This window comes from Sciurus vulgaris (genome assembly GCF_902686455.1).
Source record: "Sciurus vulgaris genome assembly, chromosome: 2".
NCBI classification, from domain to species: Eukaryota; Metazoa; Chordata; class Mammalia; order Rodentia; family Sciuridae; genus Sciurus; species Sciurus vulgaris.
This window is the reverse complement of record NC_136462.1, coordinates 65330020-65349884: the sequence shown is the minus strand read 5'-3', so window position 1 is coordinate 65349884 and position 19865 is coordinate 65330020. Positions and strand designations below refer to the sequence as shown.

Genomic DNA, 19865 nt, shown 5'->3' with positions numbered 1-19865 from the left:
TCTTGTTTCTACCATGAACATTATAGTCCAAGACACCACCATTCCATATTGAAATTCTTTCTATATGTGCATTCTGCCTTTTCATTACCACTCCTACCCCATCTATTCTCTGTGCTATAGGCAGAGCAATCAGTTAACAGATTTGCTTAAAATCTTTTGTTGGCTTCCCAGTTGCTATGGTTTGGATGTGGTTTGTCCCCACCAAACTTGTGTTGAAATTTAACTGCCAATATATTGGTATTAAGAGATGGTGGGACCTTTAAGAATTGTATCATTGAGGCTGTACCCTGAGAAAGGGATTAATGTAGTTCTTGGAGGATCGGGTTAGTTATTGTGAGAATTATAAAGTATCTGGTCCTCCTTATCCTATTTTCTCTTCTGCAAATGTCTACTTGCTCTTCTGCTTTTTCCTATCATGTAAGAATGCAGCATCAGGTCCTTACCAGGTGTGGCTATCTTCTCTTGAATTTCTCAATCTCCAGAACTGTAAGCTAAATAAATATCTTTTACTCCTAAATTCCTCAGTCTTAGGTATTCTGTTATAGCAACAGAAAATGGACTAAGACACTAGTGCTCTTTAGAAAAAGATAAGAATTCTTAGCATGGCCTATAATGGTTAAGACAACCCTGACTCTCTAGCCAGATTCCTGCCCTCACATTTTGCTTTTGTCACCTGGGCTTTAGATATTCCATATACCTGGAATGCTTATGCCCATCTGCTGTCACCAGTTAAATCCTAATTCATTCTTCAGCTCCAATGTCACTTTCTCAGGAAAGCTTTTCCTGATCACTAGATTTATATTGGGGGAATTTCTCCATTATTATAAGTGTGTGTGTGTGTTTACTTGTTCTGTTACTTTCCATGGTCTTGCAAATTCTGATAGCTTCTCACTATTGCATCCTCTGGTGCCTAGCATAGGGTCTAGCACCTGTAAGACACTCAGTAAATATGTGTTGGAGCCATGCTCAGACTTGCTGACCCCCAATTTTATGCATAATGTTTCTACCACTGCCCAAACCTAGGGGGCACAAGTGCTCAGATCATTAAATGAAAAGGAATTGGTTCTTTTAGTTTGGAAACTTGGAGATGAAGTTCTGAGCCAACATGGCACATTTCAGCACTGCCAAAGGTTTATGGCTTACTATTGCTAATAGTCAAATATGTAGGAAGCAGTGCTTTGGCTTTCTCCACTAGGGTAAAACTAATGTACAGAAAGGATTATAGTGGAATTTATAAAACTTTTACTTTTAAAAATAATGACAACCCATATTTCATTAACCCCCCTGTTATATGGTGCTTTGGATAGGGGTGTGGGGGAGGGAGGTGTTAAAGTCTTGGTTCTCAGCTCCTTGAGAATTATAATGCAATTTTAAAAATTGGTTCTAAAACTGTAGAGAAAAATGTAACATTTACTTTAAGATTTGGAAGACAGTTCTTCTCAGGGTCATGATTAACAAATTAAGTATGTATTTACTAGTATAATTTAGCTAACAGCTCATTTGGCAAAATGCTGGTTGACATTTCACTGAATATAATTAGAAAAAACTGGACAGACAGTGAATATAATGAGACATGAGGAGAAGAGTTCACTCCAATACCTTTTGTGCTATTCGCTAAAGGTTTTTCTGGGCAGTGGGAGCCTGTGTATACTGTGGAAGTTATAAGGATTTTGGTTGCTGCCAATAAATGTATCTGCTCTTGAAGTTTACTGTGGTAACTTGGGGACACTTATTTTGGCAATGTGGAAATCTCTATTTTTAGAATTATTTCCTGAAATCAACATCTTACTTTTTAAAATAAAGAACTTATGTTATATATGACCTTCAGTGCCTATTTTTCCCCTCTGGAATTTTGTTTGATTATGGGATCAAATTCAATTCTAACACTAAGCCCTTCAGCTATAAGATTTCTCCCAGTTTCCTAGACAAAGGAGTATCAACTAATATAGTGACTTCCTCAAGTACAAACACTTCCTTTTACTATCCATAAAAGGGGAAGAAAATCCCCAACCTCGCACAAACTCTTCCTTTTATCCCTTCTTCTCTTTTTTCCTTCATTCCCCTGTTTCATTCAATCTACATTTACTGAGGGGTTGGCTATGTGTTTTAATCTCAGAATACAGCACTGGAAAAAAAAATAGACAAAGTCTCTGTTCTTATGAAATTTACATTCTTATATATCCTTTATAAATGGAAATGAAGAATGGGTGAAAGTAGTGCCATTGTTGATGTGCAGGGAAGGATATCATATATTGCAAAAGGGAGATAAATATCCCTCAATTTTAAAACCTCCTTTCCTAGTTTGAAAGTTAGAGAAACCAATTGTTTTTAAATATGATGATTTATTGGACAGAATAAAGTCTGATGGAGATTTATTTTTAGAATATTGGTCCAAATTAAGAAAGGCCAAATATAAGAATTTGTACAATAATTTTCAAACATTATCTAGAATAAAATATCATATTATTATTAACTAGTGGCTTCCAAAATGATGTTTATCTAAATGGGATGTTCTATTTTCATTGTGTCTTTTCAGAGTTTCTCTGGATCTCCTGGAGAAGCCCCTTGAGACTAGGGCAACATCTTAGTCATCTTAGGATACCCAGGGCTTTATAGAATGCCTGGTACATACAGCAGTTGCTTAATAAGCTGTTCAATGAAATATAGCATTATCTTCAGATTCTTAACAAGGTTGGTTTACAAACTAGCAAGATAAATGGACTCCTCCCACAGTTTTAGAATATTCTGATGTTTAAATGAATGACTAGGCTTCTGGTTCTTTACTAATAATATAGAACATTTAATACTTTGAGTATGGATTAATTGTAAGGTGAAGTTTGTTTTGTGTATTTTTTTAAAGTTTGGGAACATGTGACCATCTGTAGATCTTATCCTTTTTTCTGAATTTCTTTCTGGGCAGTGGGAATAAATTCATTATATTGTAATAGTAAATACACTAAAATACATTCACAAATATATGTAAGTAAGATATATCAATATTTATCTAATTTGTGTAAATAATTTATATAATTCATTTCATCATATGTAATTTCTTTCTTTATTTTCTTTTTTGGGGATAGAACCCAGGGGCTCTTAACCAGTGAGCCACATCCCCAGACCTTTTTTGTATTTTTATTTAGAGTCAGGATCTCACTGAGTTGCTTAGGGCCTCCTTAAATTTCTGAGGCTGGCTTTAAACTCAAAATCCTCCTGCCTCAGCCTCCTGAGTTGCTGGGATTACAGGTTTGCACCACCACACCTGGTTCATTTTATGTAATTTCTGTCTCAAGCCCTTGGAGAGCTGGAGAATCAGCAGAATAAGACACTTCTCTTATGCTACATGAATTACTTGTCTCAGAGTCTAAAAAAGTGGTCAGTCCATGGATGTGTGACATCACATAGGGGGGATTCTGCAACACTATAGATTAAAAACATAACCTTTGCTACTTTTATACAGTAGAAATCAGGTAGTTGGCATGTAAGTTACCATTAAAAATAATGAAAATAATAATAATTATTATTATATTGCACCAGAAGCAAATGATCCTAGAATAATTTATTTATTGTTTACTCTCAATTAACCTATGTAAATTTATTTTTTATTTTAAAACGTTTTATTTTTATTTTTTTAATTGTAAACAAATGGGATACATGTTGTTTCTCTATTTGTACATGGAGTAAAGGCATACCATTTGTGTAATCATAAATTTACATAGGGTAATGTTGTTTGATTCATTCTGTTATTTTTTCTCTTCCCCCCACCCCTCCCACCCCTCTTTTCCCTCTATACAGTCCTTCCTTCCTCCATTCTTGCCACCCTCCTTAACCGTAACCCTAAACCTAACCCTAACCCTAACGCTAACCCTTCCCACCCCCCATTATATGTCATCATCCGCTTATCAGTGAGATCATTTGTCCTTTAGTTTTTTGAGATTGGCTTATCTCAGCATGATATTCTCCAATTTCATCCATTTGCCTGCAAATGCCATAATTTTATCATTCTTTATGGCTGAGTAATATTCCATTGTGTATATATGCTGCAGTTTCTTTATCCATTCATCAGTTGAAGGACATCTAGGTTGGTTCCACAATCTGGCTATGGAGCAGCAATGAACATTGATGTGGCTTTATCTCTGTAGTATGCTGATTTTAAGTCCTTTGGGTATAGGCCAAGGAGTGGGATAGCTGGGTCAAATTGTGGTTCCATTCCAACCTTTCTGAGGAATCTCCATACTGCTTTCCAGAGTGGCTGCACTAATTTGCAACCCCACCAGCAATGTATGAGTGTACCCTTTTCCCCACATCCTCGCCAACACCTATTGTTGCTTGTGTTCTTTATAATCACCATTCTAATTGGGGTGAGATGAAATATTAGGGTAGTTGTGATTTGCATTCCTCTTATTACTAAAGATGTTGAACATTTTTTCATATATCTGTTGATTGCTTGTACATCTTCTTCTGTGAAGTGTCTGTTCATTTCCTTAGCCCATTTGTTGATTGAATTATATGTATTCCTGGTGTAGAGTTTTTGAGTTTTTTAAAGATTCTGGAAATTAGTGCTCTATCTGAAGTATGAGTGGCACAGATATTCTCCCACTCTGTAGGCTCTCTCTTCACATTACTGATAGTTTCCTTTGCTGAGAGAAAGCTTTTTAGTTTGAATCTATCCCAGTTGTTGATTCTTGCTTTTATTTCTTGGGCTATGGGAGTCCTGTTAAGGAAATCTGATCCTAAGCCAACAAGGTGAAGATTTGGACCTACTTTTTCTTCTATAAGCTGCAGGGTCTCTGGTCTGATTCCGAGGTCCTTGATCCATTTTGAGTTGAGTTTTGTGCAGGGTGAGAGATAGGGGTTAAATTTCATTCTGTTGCATATGGTTTTCCAGTTTTCCCAGCACCATTTGTTGAAGAGGCTATCTTTTCTCCATTGTATATTTTTGGCCCCTTTGTCTAGTATGAGAAAATTGTATTTATTTGGGTTTGTGTCCGTGTCCTCTATTCTGTACCATTGATCTACCTGTCTATTTTTATACCAATACCATGCCATTTTTCTTACTATTGCTTTGTAGTAGAGTTGAAGATCTGGTATTGCGATACCCCCTGCTTCGCTCTTTCTACTGAGGATTGCTTTAGCTATTCTGGGTTTCTTATTCTTCCAGATGAATTTCATAATTGCTTGCTCTATTTCTGTAAGGTACGTCATTGGGATTTTAATTGGAATTGCATTGAATTTGTATAGCACTTTTGGTAGTATGGCCATTTTGACAATATGAATTCTGCCTATCCAAGAACATGGGAGATCTTTCCATCTTCTAAGGTTTTCTTTAATTTCTTTCTTTAGTGTTCTGTAGTTCTCATTGTAGAGGTCTTTCACCTCTTTTGTGAGATTGATTCCCAAGTATTTTATTTTTTTCGAGGCTATTGTGAATTTAAAAATATCTAGGCAGAATTTAAAAATTGAGGCTGACATTTTTTTTTCTTCATGAGCTCAAAATTTCTTTAGAACATGAAAACTTCAACTTTCTTGATAGAGTGATATGACTGAGAAAAGAATGACATAGTTCTAGAAATTCCTATTAGTGATAAAAGGAAAGCATTCAGATATGGTATCTTCTTCAAGAAGATAAACTTATGTCAGATTTGGGTTCAAGTCTTTGCTTTACTATTTACTATGAGATCTGGGCAATATACTTGATCTTTCTAAACCTAAGTTCCTGGATTTGAATAGGATAGCAACACTCAGTACATAATACTGATGTAGGGATCAAATTAGATAATGGATATAAATGTTCCACATAATAAGGCATGATAAACACCCTAGAAATGAAACTGTTATCAGAGATAGGATCCCTCCCCCACCAGATTTTAATCCATTAAATAGTTACCTTACTGACAGGAATAATGTTTTTGACATTGTAGTAGAAGCCAAAATAAACCATGTTGAAAACTCCATGACGTCCCAAAGTTGCTGTAAATCCTTTGTTGAGGCCCTGGAGTCCCAAGCCTTCCTTCTTAATGATTTGTCTTGCATAACCTAAGGTGGATGGTTGCTACAGGAGAGAAAAGCAAACCCAGAAAGATCAACTTTGGGACCATGGAACAGAGTAAATTACTGTATTAGCTTCCCTTTAAGCCAGAATTATAAGGATTTTTTTTAACCCAAACATGAGCATTCATGCCTAGATCTGTGCTTTCAAAATTAGCAAACCCAAAAAGCAAACAAAATAGCATGGATAACAACAGGATTTATAGGAACATTGTTGGCAAATGAAAACTATCTTTGGTGGAATTAGTGAAACTAATGTCATGTAATAACTATCACCACTTTCAGCATGTAAATAATTGTATCCAATTCTGAATTATCCACTCTAATGAAGGGGATTAGCCATACAGATAAATTAGAAATCCAGAACTACACATCATCCAAAAGGAATTTATACTTGGCTCCTGAATCCAGCATATTTACCTTTTTAATTATGTTTTTCTAAACTAATGTTAAAATTAGTCTTGATCCTATTGCCTCAATAGTTTTAAACTGATGCTAGGTTAGAAATCAGTCATGGATAAAGAGCTGTTGATTGTACATATCCTAAAGAAAGTAGGCAATGAGTGCATTTATCACTTGCTGTGATAAATTATAAATCAGTGGTGATGGAAGAACTAGGTTACCTTTATAATTTATTGATTACCCAAGACTGAAATACCTTAACTGCTGGGATCCAATCTGCTACTTTTGGAACTTGCTAAGGAACTCACTGAAGTTTGCTCTGAGGCTTATAATTCATGGCAATACAATTACAACTACTCATGGGTTTTTTAAAAACTATGAGTGATTGTTTCATTTTATGGAGTTAGTATACAAAGGATAACTCTCTCACATTTTGACTAAAGAGTAAATGTGGAAAAATGTTTGCTGTTTAATTTTTTCCCCCCAGGAGGCAAGCAGTGACATGACATTTGTTTGATATTTTATTAGAACAGGTTGCTGGAGTGATCAAAACAGTGTGATGCAGACTGTTTTCTTATCATGTGCAATTAAGGTTCTCAATTAGGATAGTGCCCTCTTCATCTACCTAAGCTTTCCAGTCTCATACAGCTGAGGACCTGAGATAGGAAGGATGGTAAGCTCAGAGACTAACAAGGTTCTAGAGCAATGGAGGAACCAATGGCTTTAATGAAAGTGCAGACAATAATGGCTTTCCAAAATAAAAAAAAAAAAAAGAAAAAAAGAAAAAGAAAGAAAGAAAAGACAGAAAGAAAATGTCTATTGTTCAAGAACCCTAGTTTGCTAAATCATCAGAATTGGGATGACTAAAGTATTAATTTGTGTGGCATCTTTCTCACAATCTTCAGAAAAGAAAACTTCTATTAAATCTTGGTGTCAACAAATATTCAAATGGCATTTATTGATATCTGTAACCCATTTTCATTGGTGTGGGTGCTGGGTGGCTAAAAGGAAGTGCAACACATGGATTTTAAACTCAAACTTTGTTGAGTTTGAGCCCTAGTTGTCAATAAATAAATCAGAGAGTAACATAGTAATTGAAAATAAGAGCTTAGAGGTAGACAGCTCCAGTTTGAACCTCAGCAATATCACTTTCCAGCTTTGGCAAGTTTTTTATCTCCTCTGATAACATCTTTATTTCACTAGTTTGTAAACAAGGGTAATAATAGAATTTTTCTCACAAAATCATTATATATGTCACTATATATTTAGCTATTTAATAATAGTAGCAATTATGCTGACAATCATAAAAACAATGATAATAATAAAATAACATATAATTTCACTTTTAGTTTAAGACAGTGGCAGTCAAAAGGCAGAGGTTGAGTTGAGGGAGAAGATATGCTTAATCAGTTTCTTCCTTCTGGATGTCCTTTCCTTTTCCCAGTTCCTGGACCCTTATGATAAAGTCCACCAGAAATGCATGAGGAATGCAAGGTAACAGATCTGCTTTCTCTGAGACCCAAACAAATCCAACCCTAAGGCTAGTAATAACCTTCTGAGCATAGTACCTTACTGTAGGGATTTTATTTTCTTGAGCTACTAGTAGATGCTCTAAATTGGTCTCGCTTCTTGAAGTTAGCACCTGGGTAAGAGCCCTCTACTTGGCAAGCCTATTATGGGTTCTAGAAGTAAAGCCACAAGAGAGCGAAGGTTTAGAATAGAAAAGCGCTTAAGCTAGGCCTCCACTGCCTGGCTTTGGAGCCTGGAGAATGTTTTCACATATATTATCAGGTACCTGGAACATGGGAAATGCTCATCAGTGTTACTGTGTTCACAGATACTTCACCCTTATTTATTTGTAATTTAATTCTCTCAACTAGTGTGTGAGATAGGTGTTATCATCATCCTTTTTTGACACATGAAGAAACTAAGGCTTAGAAGTCAAGTTACTTGCAAAAGGACACAAAATACATGAGCATTGCCAGAGCTCAAACTGGGGCCCTTGAACTACAAGTTTTATCCTCTGTTTGGTTCTGCCATTCTGACGTATGTGATTGCTTCTTGCAACAAACCCCATAAGGTGGGCAGCAGGTTCTGTATATTCTCATCGTTTGGGTTAGGAAACAAAGAATAGTTAAGCAATGTTACTAGGCAAAATGCTACTGATAAATGGCAGATTCTGCATTCTTTTCACACTTATTTTTGTTATATATAAGTGACAATATTTTCAGAGTTTGATAATCAACTGAAAAACTAACAGATACACAATAGTACAAATATATTTTTCTGGCATGTTGGGTCCTTGGGATAAAGAAAAACCGGAATTCTAATGCCTACAAAAATCTGAAGTAGAAGCATTATGTGTTTTTGTTTTTGTTTTGTTTTTTTCTTCTTCATTCAGGGACATTGTATCACACACATGTAAGCAAATATTTAATTAGAAAGGCAAAACATGACTTCCACTAGGATGCTTAAACAGGAAAATATAGAATCATTTTGACTAGTTCTCTGTAAACACAAGAAATTTTACTAAACTTATTTGATTACTGGGCTTCCATTTTTAAAAAAATGGTGGCAGATTAGCATCATCAGTCAAATGATTCCAAATACTATCCAACCCAGCAGGTTGCCCATCACTTCAGTTTCCCTATGATAGTTATATTCACTTTTATTTTCATATTTAGTTACCAATTGTGGGCCAAATTGCATTCTAACTTTCCTAGCTATACCTTTCACTGACTTGGGATATAGCTAATGTTGTGACCACACACTATTTTTGACATTGGTTTATGGGAATCTTCAGTTCACTAGTACCTTTTAGAAGCATTTCCATTGGAAGTACCTCAAATTCTTCTTTAATTTTGATTTCAGTTTATTGCCAACTGCTAATACTGGGAATTCCATGTTTTTCCTACATTAGTAAGTGTTATAGACTGTGCTAAATGTCTAGCACAGTGCTTTGATTATGTTCTCAGACTTGCACACTTTTTGGTTTAGTTTGTATTTGGAAATATATGCTGATAATTCCTTTTATATATATTTATGATAGTATTCCACAATGGTTATGGAATATGTAATCAAATTTCTGTTTAAAAAGTCCTTAAGAGGTTTAATTTAAAAAGAATATCCTAAGTGAAATAAGCCAAACATAGAAAGAAAAATATTGCTTGATCTAACTTACATATGAAATCTTTGTTTTAAAGGTCATTTAAATATACAGAGATAGAGATTAAAATGGTGTTTGCCATGGCAGTCGGGTGGGTAGGGAAGGAGGAGGAAATAAGGATATATAGGTCAAAGGATGTAAAGTATCCAAGGATACAAAATAGCAGATATGTAGGATGAGTAAGTCTAGAGTTTTGATGTCCATCATGAAAATCACAGTTAATAAAATCAGATTGTGTTAGGATTTTGGTTAAGTAAGTATATTTTAGCTATTCTTCTCACACAAAAGAGTAACTGAGATGATAGATGTTAATCTGCTTCACTATAGTAACCTTTTTACTTTCCATATGTATCCCATAACATCATTTGTACATCCCAAATAAGCATAAGAAAATTTAAAAATTAATTTTAAGGGACTGGGGTTGTGGCTCAGTGGTAGGGTGCTTGCCTAGCATGTGTAAGGCACTGGGTTCAATCCTCAGCAACACATAAAAATAAATAAACAAAATAAAGCCATTGTGTCAACCTACAACTAAAAACAATGAAAAATTTTTTTAAAAAATTAATTTTAAAAGATGCAAACACACAAAAACATACACAAAAAGAAATAAAGGAAAGGAAGAAAAGGTTCTTTGTGTAAACAATGCTCCCAGGCACCACTCTGGGGCACTGATTCCTTACTCTCCAAGATCCCAGTTCTACCTACAAATCACTGAGATGACTTATGGCAGGCTGAATTATTTTTTCTGGCATTCTTCCATCCAACTACTGACCATAGCTGGCTCTGATTAGTTTGTGTGATCACTGACAGAGGTTTTAGGCAGTGGGCATTGTTCCCTGGGTAAATAACCATCAGAATATGGTCAATAGGTATAGGCATTGGGTGTGTCAGTGGATTTCCTCCATCTCTAAGGCCAGGGAAGAATTCTAGGCACACCACGTCAAGAGACAGCACGCTCCACATGTGTTCCTTTACTTACTTTCTAAAGCAGGGCTAATACTGTTGCATTTTATTGCCAAGGGAATGAGGGTGTTACACTGGATTTCATCACGTGGATGGAAAGCAAACCGGATGAGACCTTTACACAGTGGATTGTGTCCATATTTGCACCTTCAGAAGAATACTGCTTTGTTCAAAAAGAGGAGACCCAGTTGCTACATTTAGGTAAGAAAATATGCTTTCTCTTCAGGAGATAGATGATCACCTATACTTTTGATTACTAAATGAGGTCTTGATGCATTTTCATAAATTCAAAAAAAGAAAAAAAGAAAAGAAAGACCTGCCTTTTATTTGAGAACAAAATGTATGTGAAAGGAGAGGAGAGGAATCAGGCTCACGGGTCCACATTTATACATTTATTTTAGCTTTAGTTCATTAATTTATCTTTTTGGTTCATTAATTCAACAATATAGTTTATTTTAGTAGGACATGATTATGAACAAAAAAGATATCCCAAATATAATTATATTCTATCTACTTTGGATAAACAGATCTATTTTTTAATAATCTGAACCCTCCCAGATGCTGAGCCATGGAACTATGTGGACACCCAGTTGCTGCCCAGGGTTCAGGGGGAGCACAGGCCCCTGGAGGTGAGAAAACGGTGACACTACCTTGCCCTGCACTGTTGGCAGAGCAGGAAGGATGATGATGGTGTCATGGCCACAAAAGCTACCACTGAGATGATACTGGCAATAAAGGCGTCTTTGCTTCTTTATGGTTCCAGAAACACTTCCTTTTGATTTTTCTTAGAGCTTTTTCATTATCCAGGTTTCTTTGTCCAAATGAAAGCCTTATGGTTGAGTAGAAAAAGACTTCTATGTTAACATTCAGTTCCTTAGAACTACTAATATCATTGGGTTTTATTTTCTCTACCTATAAGATAGGAATAAAGCCACCAACATTATAAAAAGAGAATTTGGAATATCAAATGAGCACTGGGAAAAGGGGAAGAGTTCACAATGGTGGTGAGAGGGATGAGATTATGGGGAAGTGTTGGCAGAAATCATCAATTATCTTCTCTTTAGACGGTTCTATATTACTTCATTTGAGGAAAAAACACATTATGTGAGTAATTTACAAAATTACATAAAAGTTTTTTAAAAAAATAAAGGGAAAAACATGTAAGGTATCTTTCAGTGTCTGACATATAATAGATGTTCTGTAAATGGTAGCCATTATCATTAAAGTCTTGATTCTGAAAGCAGAAATCTAGGGTTCCTGGCACAGCTGAGTGGAAGACTGAAGTCTATTTTTTGTAAATGATAATAGAAAGGTAACTTGGCTGTTCCCTTAGGCATTGTTGAAAGATAACTATAGGAATAGATTCATATGCATAATTTTCTTTTCTGCTCACAAACATCACAGAGTGGAAAGAAATAATTTAGGTACTGAACAGTTGCCAAGCAGCATTTCACACAGTAATGTAGGAAAAATTTGAACTTAATACATCATCATGAATGCTGACATGCCCTTGAAGCTGGCTTCTCACACTGTCTGTAAACTCAACCACACACTATGTATAACTCAACTTCTCTCTCTCCCTTTCTTGAAAGAGATGATTACAAAATACAGCCCTTCAATTTACTTTATGTTGACCCCACATAACATTATGAAGTTTAGTCAAGCAATTTGTTCATTGCCTATGGTGAAAGTTAATCTCTAAGCTTTGTGATATCATATATGATCTAATTGGGCTCTATTAGATTGTTAAGTTCCCAGCACAGAGTGTGCAGAACCATATTTAGTGGTGTTATCCACAAACCAGAAACAAAATCAGAACTAATTTCTTCTTAAAAGTTTTTATCTCTAAAGATTTTATCATCAATTACACATTTACTATTTATTCACTGACTCTTATAGAGCAAGTAGAAGACTAATTATTTCTTTCTTGGTTTTAATATCTTTAAAGATTACATAGAGGTAAAACAGGCTTTTGCAATTTCCTAAAGGATTATTTAGGGAAATTGTACCTCCTTTAATATTTGGGGGTGAGAATGATTATGTTCATGTGTGATGCAGTCAAAAATGAGAGAGTAGAAGGAAAACCTGTGCCCCAGTCACACATCAGAGGCAAATCCTATAGACCTTAAGGGAAGGAAAATATAACCCTTTAGCCAAATAATAACTTTGAAGTAGATTTCAAAGTGGAGAGAAAAACTGGGAAACAATTCATACAAGATTTTGCTCCTGGGGAGAAATTCACATTTTCCAAGCTAAGAGAGACTATGTCAGCCAACCACCACTTGGCTTAGCATAACTGATATGGGACTTCTAGTTCTTGTAAATATACAGATTTTTTTAAAGAGGTATTCAGTTAGAAGGGAGAAAGTTCCTATAAGGATAACAAGCTACAAAGTCACACTTTTGGCAAGACTGGGCTTGCAAACCATCTCCTCCAATAGAAGAATCCCTGGCCAAGCTTAGTCTTAAGCCAACAAGATTACAAACTAGAACAACCCTTTGCTTGGGTTTAGTCTGAAGGATGGTGGGAAATTTGGATCTATCCTGATTTTATCAGAACATGTTTTTATACCCATTGAACCAAACCAGAGCATGACAAAGTTGTGATTACTCTACTCTCCTTAGAAGGTCAAGCATATTTAAATTAGGGACTGGTTTTCTTTATTCACTGTGAATTTCAAGATGTTGGCCAAGGTTCTGGTACTGGAATTGGAGGAAGTGTGGCTGGGATTATAATCTTTGACTGATACAGTGGTAATTTAATAAATAGAGGCAAGACAAGTACACCTATTGGAATATTTTATATACAGGTTGGAAGGATATGAAGGCAGTACCAGGGACCAAAGAGTCCACAATTTCCTTTAAATTTTTGGAATAATTTATGGTTAAATTGGGTGGGAAGGCATATTTTGTGGGTAACATGCCTCTAACTGGTTAGAGGATTAGTCTAGACCACAGAGAAGACAACCAGGGTGTCTGGAGCTGCACGGTACCTGCCGTGCCTGAGAAGGCCTGCTGGGAATTGTACTTGGGCTCCAGGACTGCAGCTCCCATCAGACGGCTGCCAAGGACTCTCTGCCCTCAGGACTACATTTGGACCTCTGTTACAGGAACCTTGCCCTGGACCCCTTGCTGCAGGGGTCCCATTCTAGTCCTCTTCCAGCAATGTCTTCTCCACATAGCCAAGGGGACACTCACCTACATCTCACACCTCCTTTCTTTGCAGCTGGGACTGTGGTAGTTCTTCGGTTCCATCTTTATCACTCTGCTATTGCCTAGAAGCTGTAATGTGTAACATCAGCCTGTTTTATTCAGACTGTTTTCCACTACAGAGTCCCTCTCAACTGTGGCAATTTTGTGGGAATTTTCATGTTTAAAAGGCCATGTTGACTCACCACTTTAGGTTAGAGAAATCGGAAAATTCAAAATAACTCATGTTGGATTCCATGGTGGTTCATCTCCAGGATTGAAGTTAAAGAAGCTGAACTCAGACATTCTGTCAGAGAAACTCACACAAATGGCAGGAGCAAAGTTATCTACCTGCAAAATAAGCCCCAATGGGGAATCCATTCTGCTTTATTTACAGGTGATATCAGGTCAGCTGGCCATTCTGCATGAAGCCCTCACATTTAATGTCCCACAAGAATTCTTAGCTGTAATTGACTGAAAAGGCTGAACACGAGCTCAGTTCATGAAGTGACTAAGAAACTTGATCAAGAGACCTTGTTAATGTTATATACTATTCCAGAGAAATAAAATCTTGACTGTTGCAGAATTCTTCCTATAGGGGCCTCAAATGTTCTTATTTTATCTCTAACATCTGTTGCTATTCATTAGTTATTTATAGCTAACAGATAGCCAGCTACTACTGTTTATGATAGTGGACTTGCCTCTGTTTATGACAATGAGTCTGACTTCTCAAAGGTCTATAAGCTTCCTGCCTGCCATTAAGCCTTGATAAATAAGTCAGGCTGGACCAATCTCTCCCTTTTTCTCTTTCCCTTCCCTCCCCAGCCTCCGGTAATCACTCTTCTCTCTACTTCTGTGAGATCAGAGTTTGGGATTTCACTTATGAGTGAGATCAAGAGGAATTTGTCTTTGTCTGGCTTATTCCACTTAACATAATGTCCTTCAGATTCATGTATATTACCACAAGTGACAGTATTTCTTCTTTTATTATGGTGGAATAGTATTCCATTGTGTATATGTTCCACATTTTCTTTATCCATTTATCATTTGATGGACACTCAAGTTGATTCAATATCTTGAATATTGTGAATAATGCACCATTGAACATAGGGGTGCAGATGTCTCTTTGACATAATGATCTCATTTACTTTGGATATTTATGAAGTAGTGGGGTTACTGGATTAAATGGTAGTTCTTACTTTTAATTTATTGAGGAATCTCCATACTATGGCTACGAGGAATAGGGAACAAGGTGTTCTCTGGCACAGTAGAGTAACTATGATATTGTATGGAGTATTTCAAAATAGAAGGGAGGATTCTGAATGTTCTTACCACAAATAAATAACAACTGCATGAAGTCATGATATGCCAAATACCCTGATTTTTATACATTTACTGAAACACTACATTGTACCCCATAAATCTGTACCATCATGTGTCAGTTAAAAACAAAAGAAAAATTAAAAAGAATTCAGTCTCAATGGATGGTACTGACATGAGAATGCCCTAGTGGACTGAGAGAGAAGACTGACCACCACTCAGTGATCTGCATCTGTTCCCATCACTGAAGTCAGCTGTGACCGCTCAATATTAATTGGGGCAGTATCTCAAGATAAATTTGTCTCTACTTAAGCTTACGGATTTAAAAGATCAACTTGCATCTAGAAATAGTTCTTACTGGTTGAATACCTACTATTCTGTGTTAAGACATTTGCATACATTATCACATTTGAATTCTTGTAAATAGCATGCTGCAATAATTACTAGTAACATTTTTTAAACCATCATTATACATCAGATTGTATTGACATCTTTACATATATGACTCATTTAATCCCCACTACACTCTTTGACAGGGTCACTGCTATTATTCTTCCCTAAAAAATGAGGAAACTGGACTACAGTCAAGGTAGGAAATATGAAGCATATCACATAATCAATTAATTGTGAGCCCCTTCACGGCTGTTCTACACAGCACACAGAAATGTCCTGCTGTAAGATGAACTGATAATTACTGGTTTACTGATGAAGGAACTGCAAATATTTCAAGACCACCCTGTGGTTGGGAGTAGTGGTATACATCTGTAATCCCAGAGGATGGGCAATTTAGCAAGGCCCTAAGCAACTTAGTGAGACCTTGTCTCTAACTAAAATATATATATTTTTTTAAATTAAAAATCATAAATTTACATAGGGCAATGTTGTTTGATTCATTCTGTTATTTTTTCCTTCCCCCCCACCCCTCCCACCCCTCTTTTCCTTCCTCCATTCTTACCACCCTCCTTATCCCTAACCCTAAACCTAACCCTAACCCTACACTAACCCCTCTTACCCCCCATTATATGTCCTCATCCGCTTATCAGTGAGATCATTCGTCCTTTAGTTTTTTGAGATTGGCTTATCTCACTTAGCATGATATCCTCCAATTTCATCCATTTGCCTGCAAATGCCATAATTGTATCATTCTTCTTGGCGGAGTAGTATTCCATTGCATATATATGCCACAGTTTCTTTATCCATTCATCAACTGAAGGGCATCTAGCTAGGTTCCACAATCTGGCTATGGTGAATTGAGCAGCTATGAACATTGATGTGGCTGTATCTCTGTAGTATGCTGATTTTAAGTCCTTTGGGTATAGGCCAAGGAATGGGATAGCTGGGTCAAATGGTTCTTCCATTCCAAGCTTTCTGAGGAATCTCCATACTGCTTTCCAGAGTGGCTGCACTAATTTGCAACCCCACCAGCAATGTATGAGTGTACCTTTTTCTCCACATCCTCGCCAACACCTATTGTTGCTTGTGTTCTTGATAATCGCCATTCTAATTGGGGTGAGATGAAATCTTAGGGTAGTTGTGATTTGCATTTCTCTTATTACTAGAGATGTTGAACATTTTTTCATATATCTGTTGATTGCTTGTACATCTTCTTCTGTGAAGGGTCTGTTCATTTCCTTAGCCCATTTGTTGATTGGATTATTTGTATTCTTGGTGTAGAGTTTTTTGAGTTCTTTATAGATTCTGGAAATTAGCGTTCTATCTAAGTATGAGTGGCAAAGATATTCTCCCACTCTGTAGGCTCTCTCTTCACATTACTGATAGTTTCCTTTGCTGAGAGAAAGCTTTTTAGTTTGAATCCATTCCAGTTGTTGATTCTTGCTTTTATTTCTTGTGCTATGGGAGTCCTGTTAAGGAAGTCTGATCCTAAGCCAACAAGTTGAAGGTTTGGACCTACTTTTTCTTCTATAAGCTGCAGGGTCTCTGGTCTGATTCCGAGGTCCTTGATCCATTTTGAGTTGAGTTTTGTGCAGGGTGAGAGATAGGGGTTAAATTTCATTCTGTTGCATATGGTTTTCCAGTTTTCCCAGCACCATTTGTTGAAGAGGCTATCTTTTCTCCATTGCATATTTTTGGCCCCTTTGTCTAGTATGAGAAAATTGTATTTATTTGGGTTTGTGTCCGTGTCCTCTATTCTGTACCATTGATCTACCTGTCTATTTGGGTACCAATACCATGCCGTTTTTGTTACTATTGCTTTGTAATAGAGTTGAAGATCTGGTATTGCGATACCCCCTGCTTCTCTCTTTCTACTGAGGATTGTTTTAGCTATTCTGGGTTTCTTATTCTTCCAGATGAATTTCATAATTGCTTGCTCTATTTCTGTAAGGTACGTCATTGGGATTTTAATTGGAATTGCATTGAATCTGTATAGCACTTTTGGTAGTATGGCCATTTTGACAATATGAATTCTTTCTATCCAAGAACATGGGAGATTTTTCCATCTTCTAAGGTTTTCTTTAATTTCTTTCTTTAGTGTTCTGTAGTTCTCATTGTAGAGGTCTTTCACCTCTTTTGTGAGATTGATTCCCAAGTATTTTATTTTATTTTTTTTGATGCTATTGTGAATGGGGTAGTTTTCCTAACTTCTCTTTCTGAAGATTCATCACTTACGTATAAAAATGCATTGGATTTATGAGCATTGATCTTGTAACCTGCTACTTTACTGAATTCACTTATGAGTTCTAAGAGTTTTCTGGTGGAATTTCCAGGTTCCTCTAAATATATAATCATGTCATCAGCGATCAGCGATAGTTTGAGTTCTTTTCCAATTCGTATCCCTTTAATTTCTTTGGTTTGTCTAATTGCTCTGGCTAGAGTCTCAAGAACGATGTTGAATAGAAGTGGTGAAAGAGGGCATCCCTGCCTTGTTCCAGTTTTTAGGGGGAATGCTTTCAGTTTTTCAACATTTAGAATGATATTGGCCATGGGCTTAGTGTAGATGGCCTTTACAATGTTAAGGAATGTTCCCACTACCCCGATTTTTTCTAGTGTTTTGAGCATGAAGGGATGCCGTATTTTATTGAATGCTTTTTCTGCATCTATTGAAATGATCATGTGATTCTTAACTTTTAGTCTGTTGATATGGTGAATGACATTTATTGATTTCTAGATGTTGAACCAACCTTGCATCACTGGGATAAAACCCACTTGATCGTGGTGCTCTATCTTTTTAATATATTTTTGTATGCAATTTGCTAAAATTTTGTTGAGAATTTTTGCATCGATGTTCATTAAGGATATTGGTCTGAAATTTTCTTTCCTCGAAGTGTCTCTGTCTGGTTTAGGTATCAGGGTGATATTGACTTCATAGAATGAGTTTGGGAGGGTTCCCTCCTCTTCTATTTCATGGAATACTTTGAGGAGTATTGGAATGAGCTCTTCTTTAAAGGTTTTGTAGAACTTGGCTGAAAGCCCATCTGGTCCCAGACTTTTCTTTGTTGGTAGGTTTTTGATGACCTCTTCTATTTCATTGCTTGAAATTGATTTATTTAAGTTGTGTATGTCCTCCTTGTTCAGTTTAGGTAATTCATATGTCTCCAGAAACTTGTTGATGTCTTCGAGGTTTTCTGTTTTGTTGGAGTATAGATTTTCAAAATAGCTTCTAATTGTGTTTTGTATTTCACTCTGTCTGTTGTGATATTTCCTTGTTCATTCCGAATTTTAGTAATTTGAGTTTTCTCCCTCTTTCTCTTTGTTAGTGTGGCTAAGGGTTTATCAATTTTGTTTATTTTTTCAAAGAACCAACTATTTATTTTGTTAAGTTTTCTGATTGTTTCTTTTGTTTCAATTTCGTTGATGTCAGCTCTGATTTTAACTATTTCCTGTCTTCTATTACTTTTGGTGTTGGTCTGCTCTTCTTTTTCTAGGGCTTTGAGCTGTAGTGTTGTCATTTATTTGTTGATTTCTACTTCGTTTGTTGAACGCGCCCCATGAAATACATCTTCCTCTAGTACTGCTTTCATAGTGTCCCAGAGATTTTGATATGATGTGTCTTTGTTCTTGTTTACTTCTAAGAATTTTTAAATTTCCCTCCTGATGTCTTCTGTTATCCATTCATCATATAATAGTGTATTATTTAATCTCCAAGTATTGGAGAAGTTTCTGTTTTTTATTCTGTCATTTATTTCTAATTTCAATCCATTATGATCTGATAGAGTACAAGGTAGTATCTCTATCTTCTTATATTTGCTAACAGTAGCTTTGTGGCATAAAACATGGTCTATTTTAGAGAAAGATCCATGTGCTGCTGAGAAGAAAGTGTATTCGTTCTTTGTTGGATGGTATATTTTATATAAGTCGGTTAAGTCTAAATTGTTGATTGTGTTATTGAGATCTATGGTATCTTTATTCAATTTTTGTTTGGACGATCTCTCCAGCAGTGAGAGAGGTGTGTTAAAATCACCTAGTATTATTGTGTTGTGTTCTATTTGATTTCTGGAATTGAGAAGGATTTGTTTGATGTACATGGATGAGCCAATGTTCGGGGCATAGATATTTATGATTGTCATGTCTTGCTGATTTATGCTTCCCTTAAGCAGTATGTAATGTCCTTCTTTATCCCTTCTGACTAGTTTTGGCTTGAAGTCCACATTATCTGAAATGAGGATGGATATTCCAGCTTTTTTGCTGAGTCCGTGTGCATGGTATGTTTTTCCCCATCCTTTCACCTTTAGTCTATGGGTATCTCTTTCTATGAGATGAGTCTCTTGTAGGCAGCATATTGTTGGATTTTTCTTTTTAATCCAATGCCAGTCTATGTCTT

At 36.2% G+C, this 19865-nt stretch overlaps 1 protein-coding gene across 7 annotated transcripts in view; it reads right to left on the bottom strand.

Moving 5' to 3' along the window:
* The window catches only part of SLC25A21 (solute carrier family 25 member 21), a 481388-nt gene that overhangs the window by 20873 nt on the left and 440650 nt on the right, over window positions 1–19865 (bottom strand). For all 7 annotated transcript variants that reach the window (XM_079120315.1, XM_079120312.1, XM_079120314.1 and 4 more), the window contains one exon: window positions 5885–6049. In XM_079120315.1, the coding sequence (XP_078976441.1) occupies window positions 5885–6049 (165 nt within the window). The remainder of the gene's footprint in view (window positions 1–5884; window positions 6050–19865) is intronic.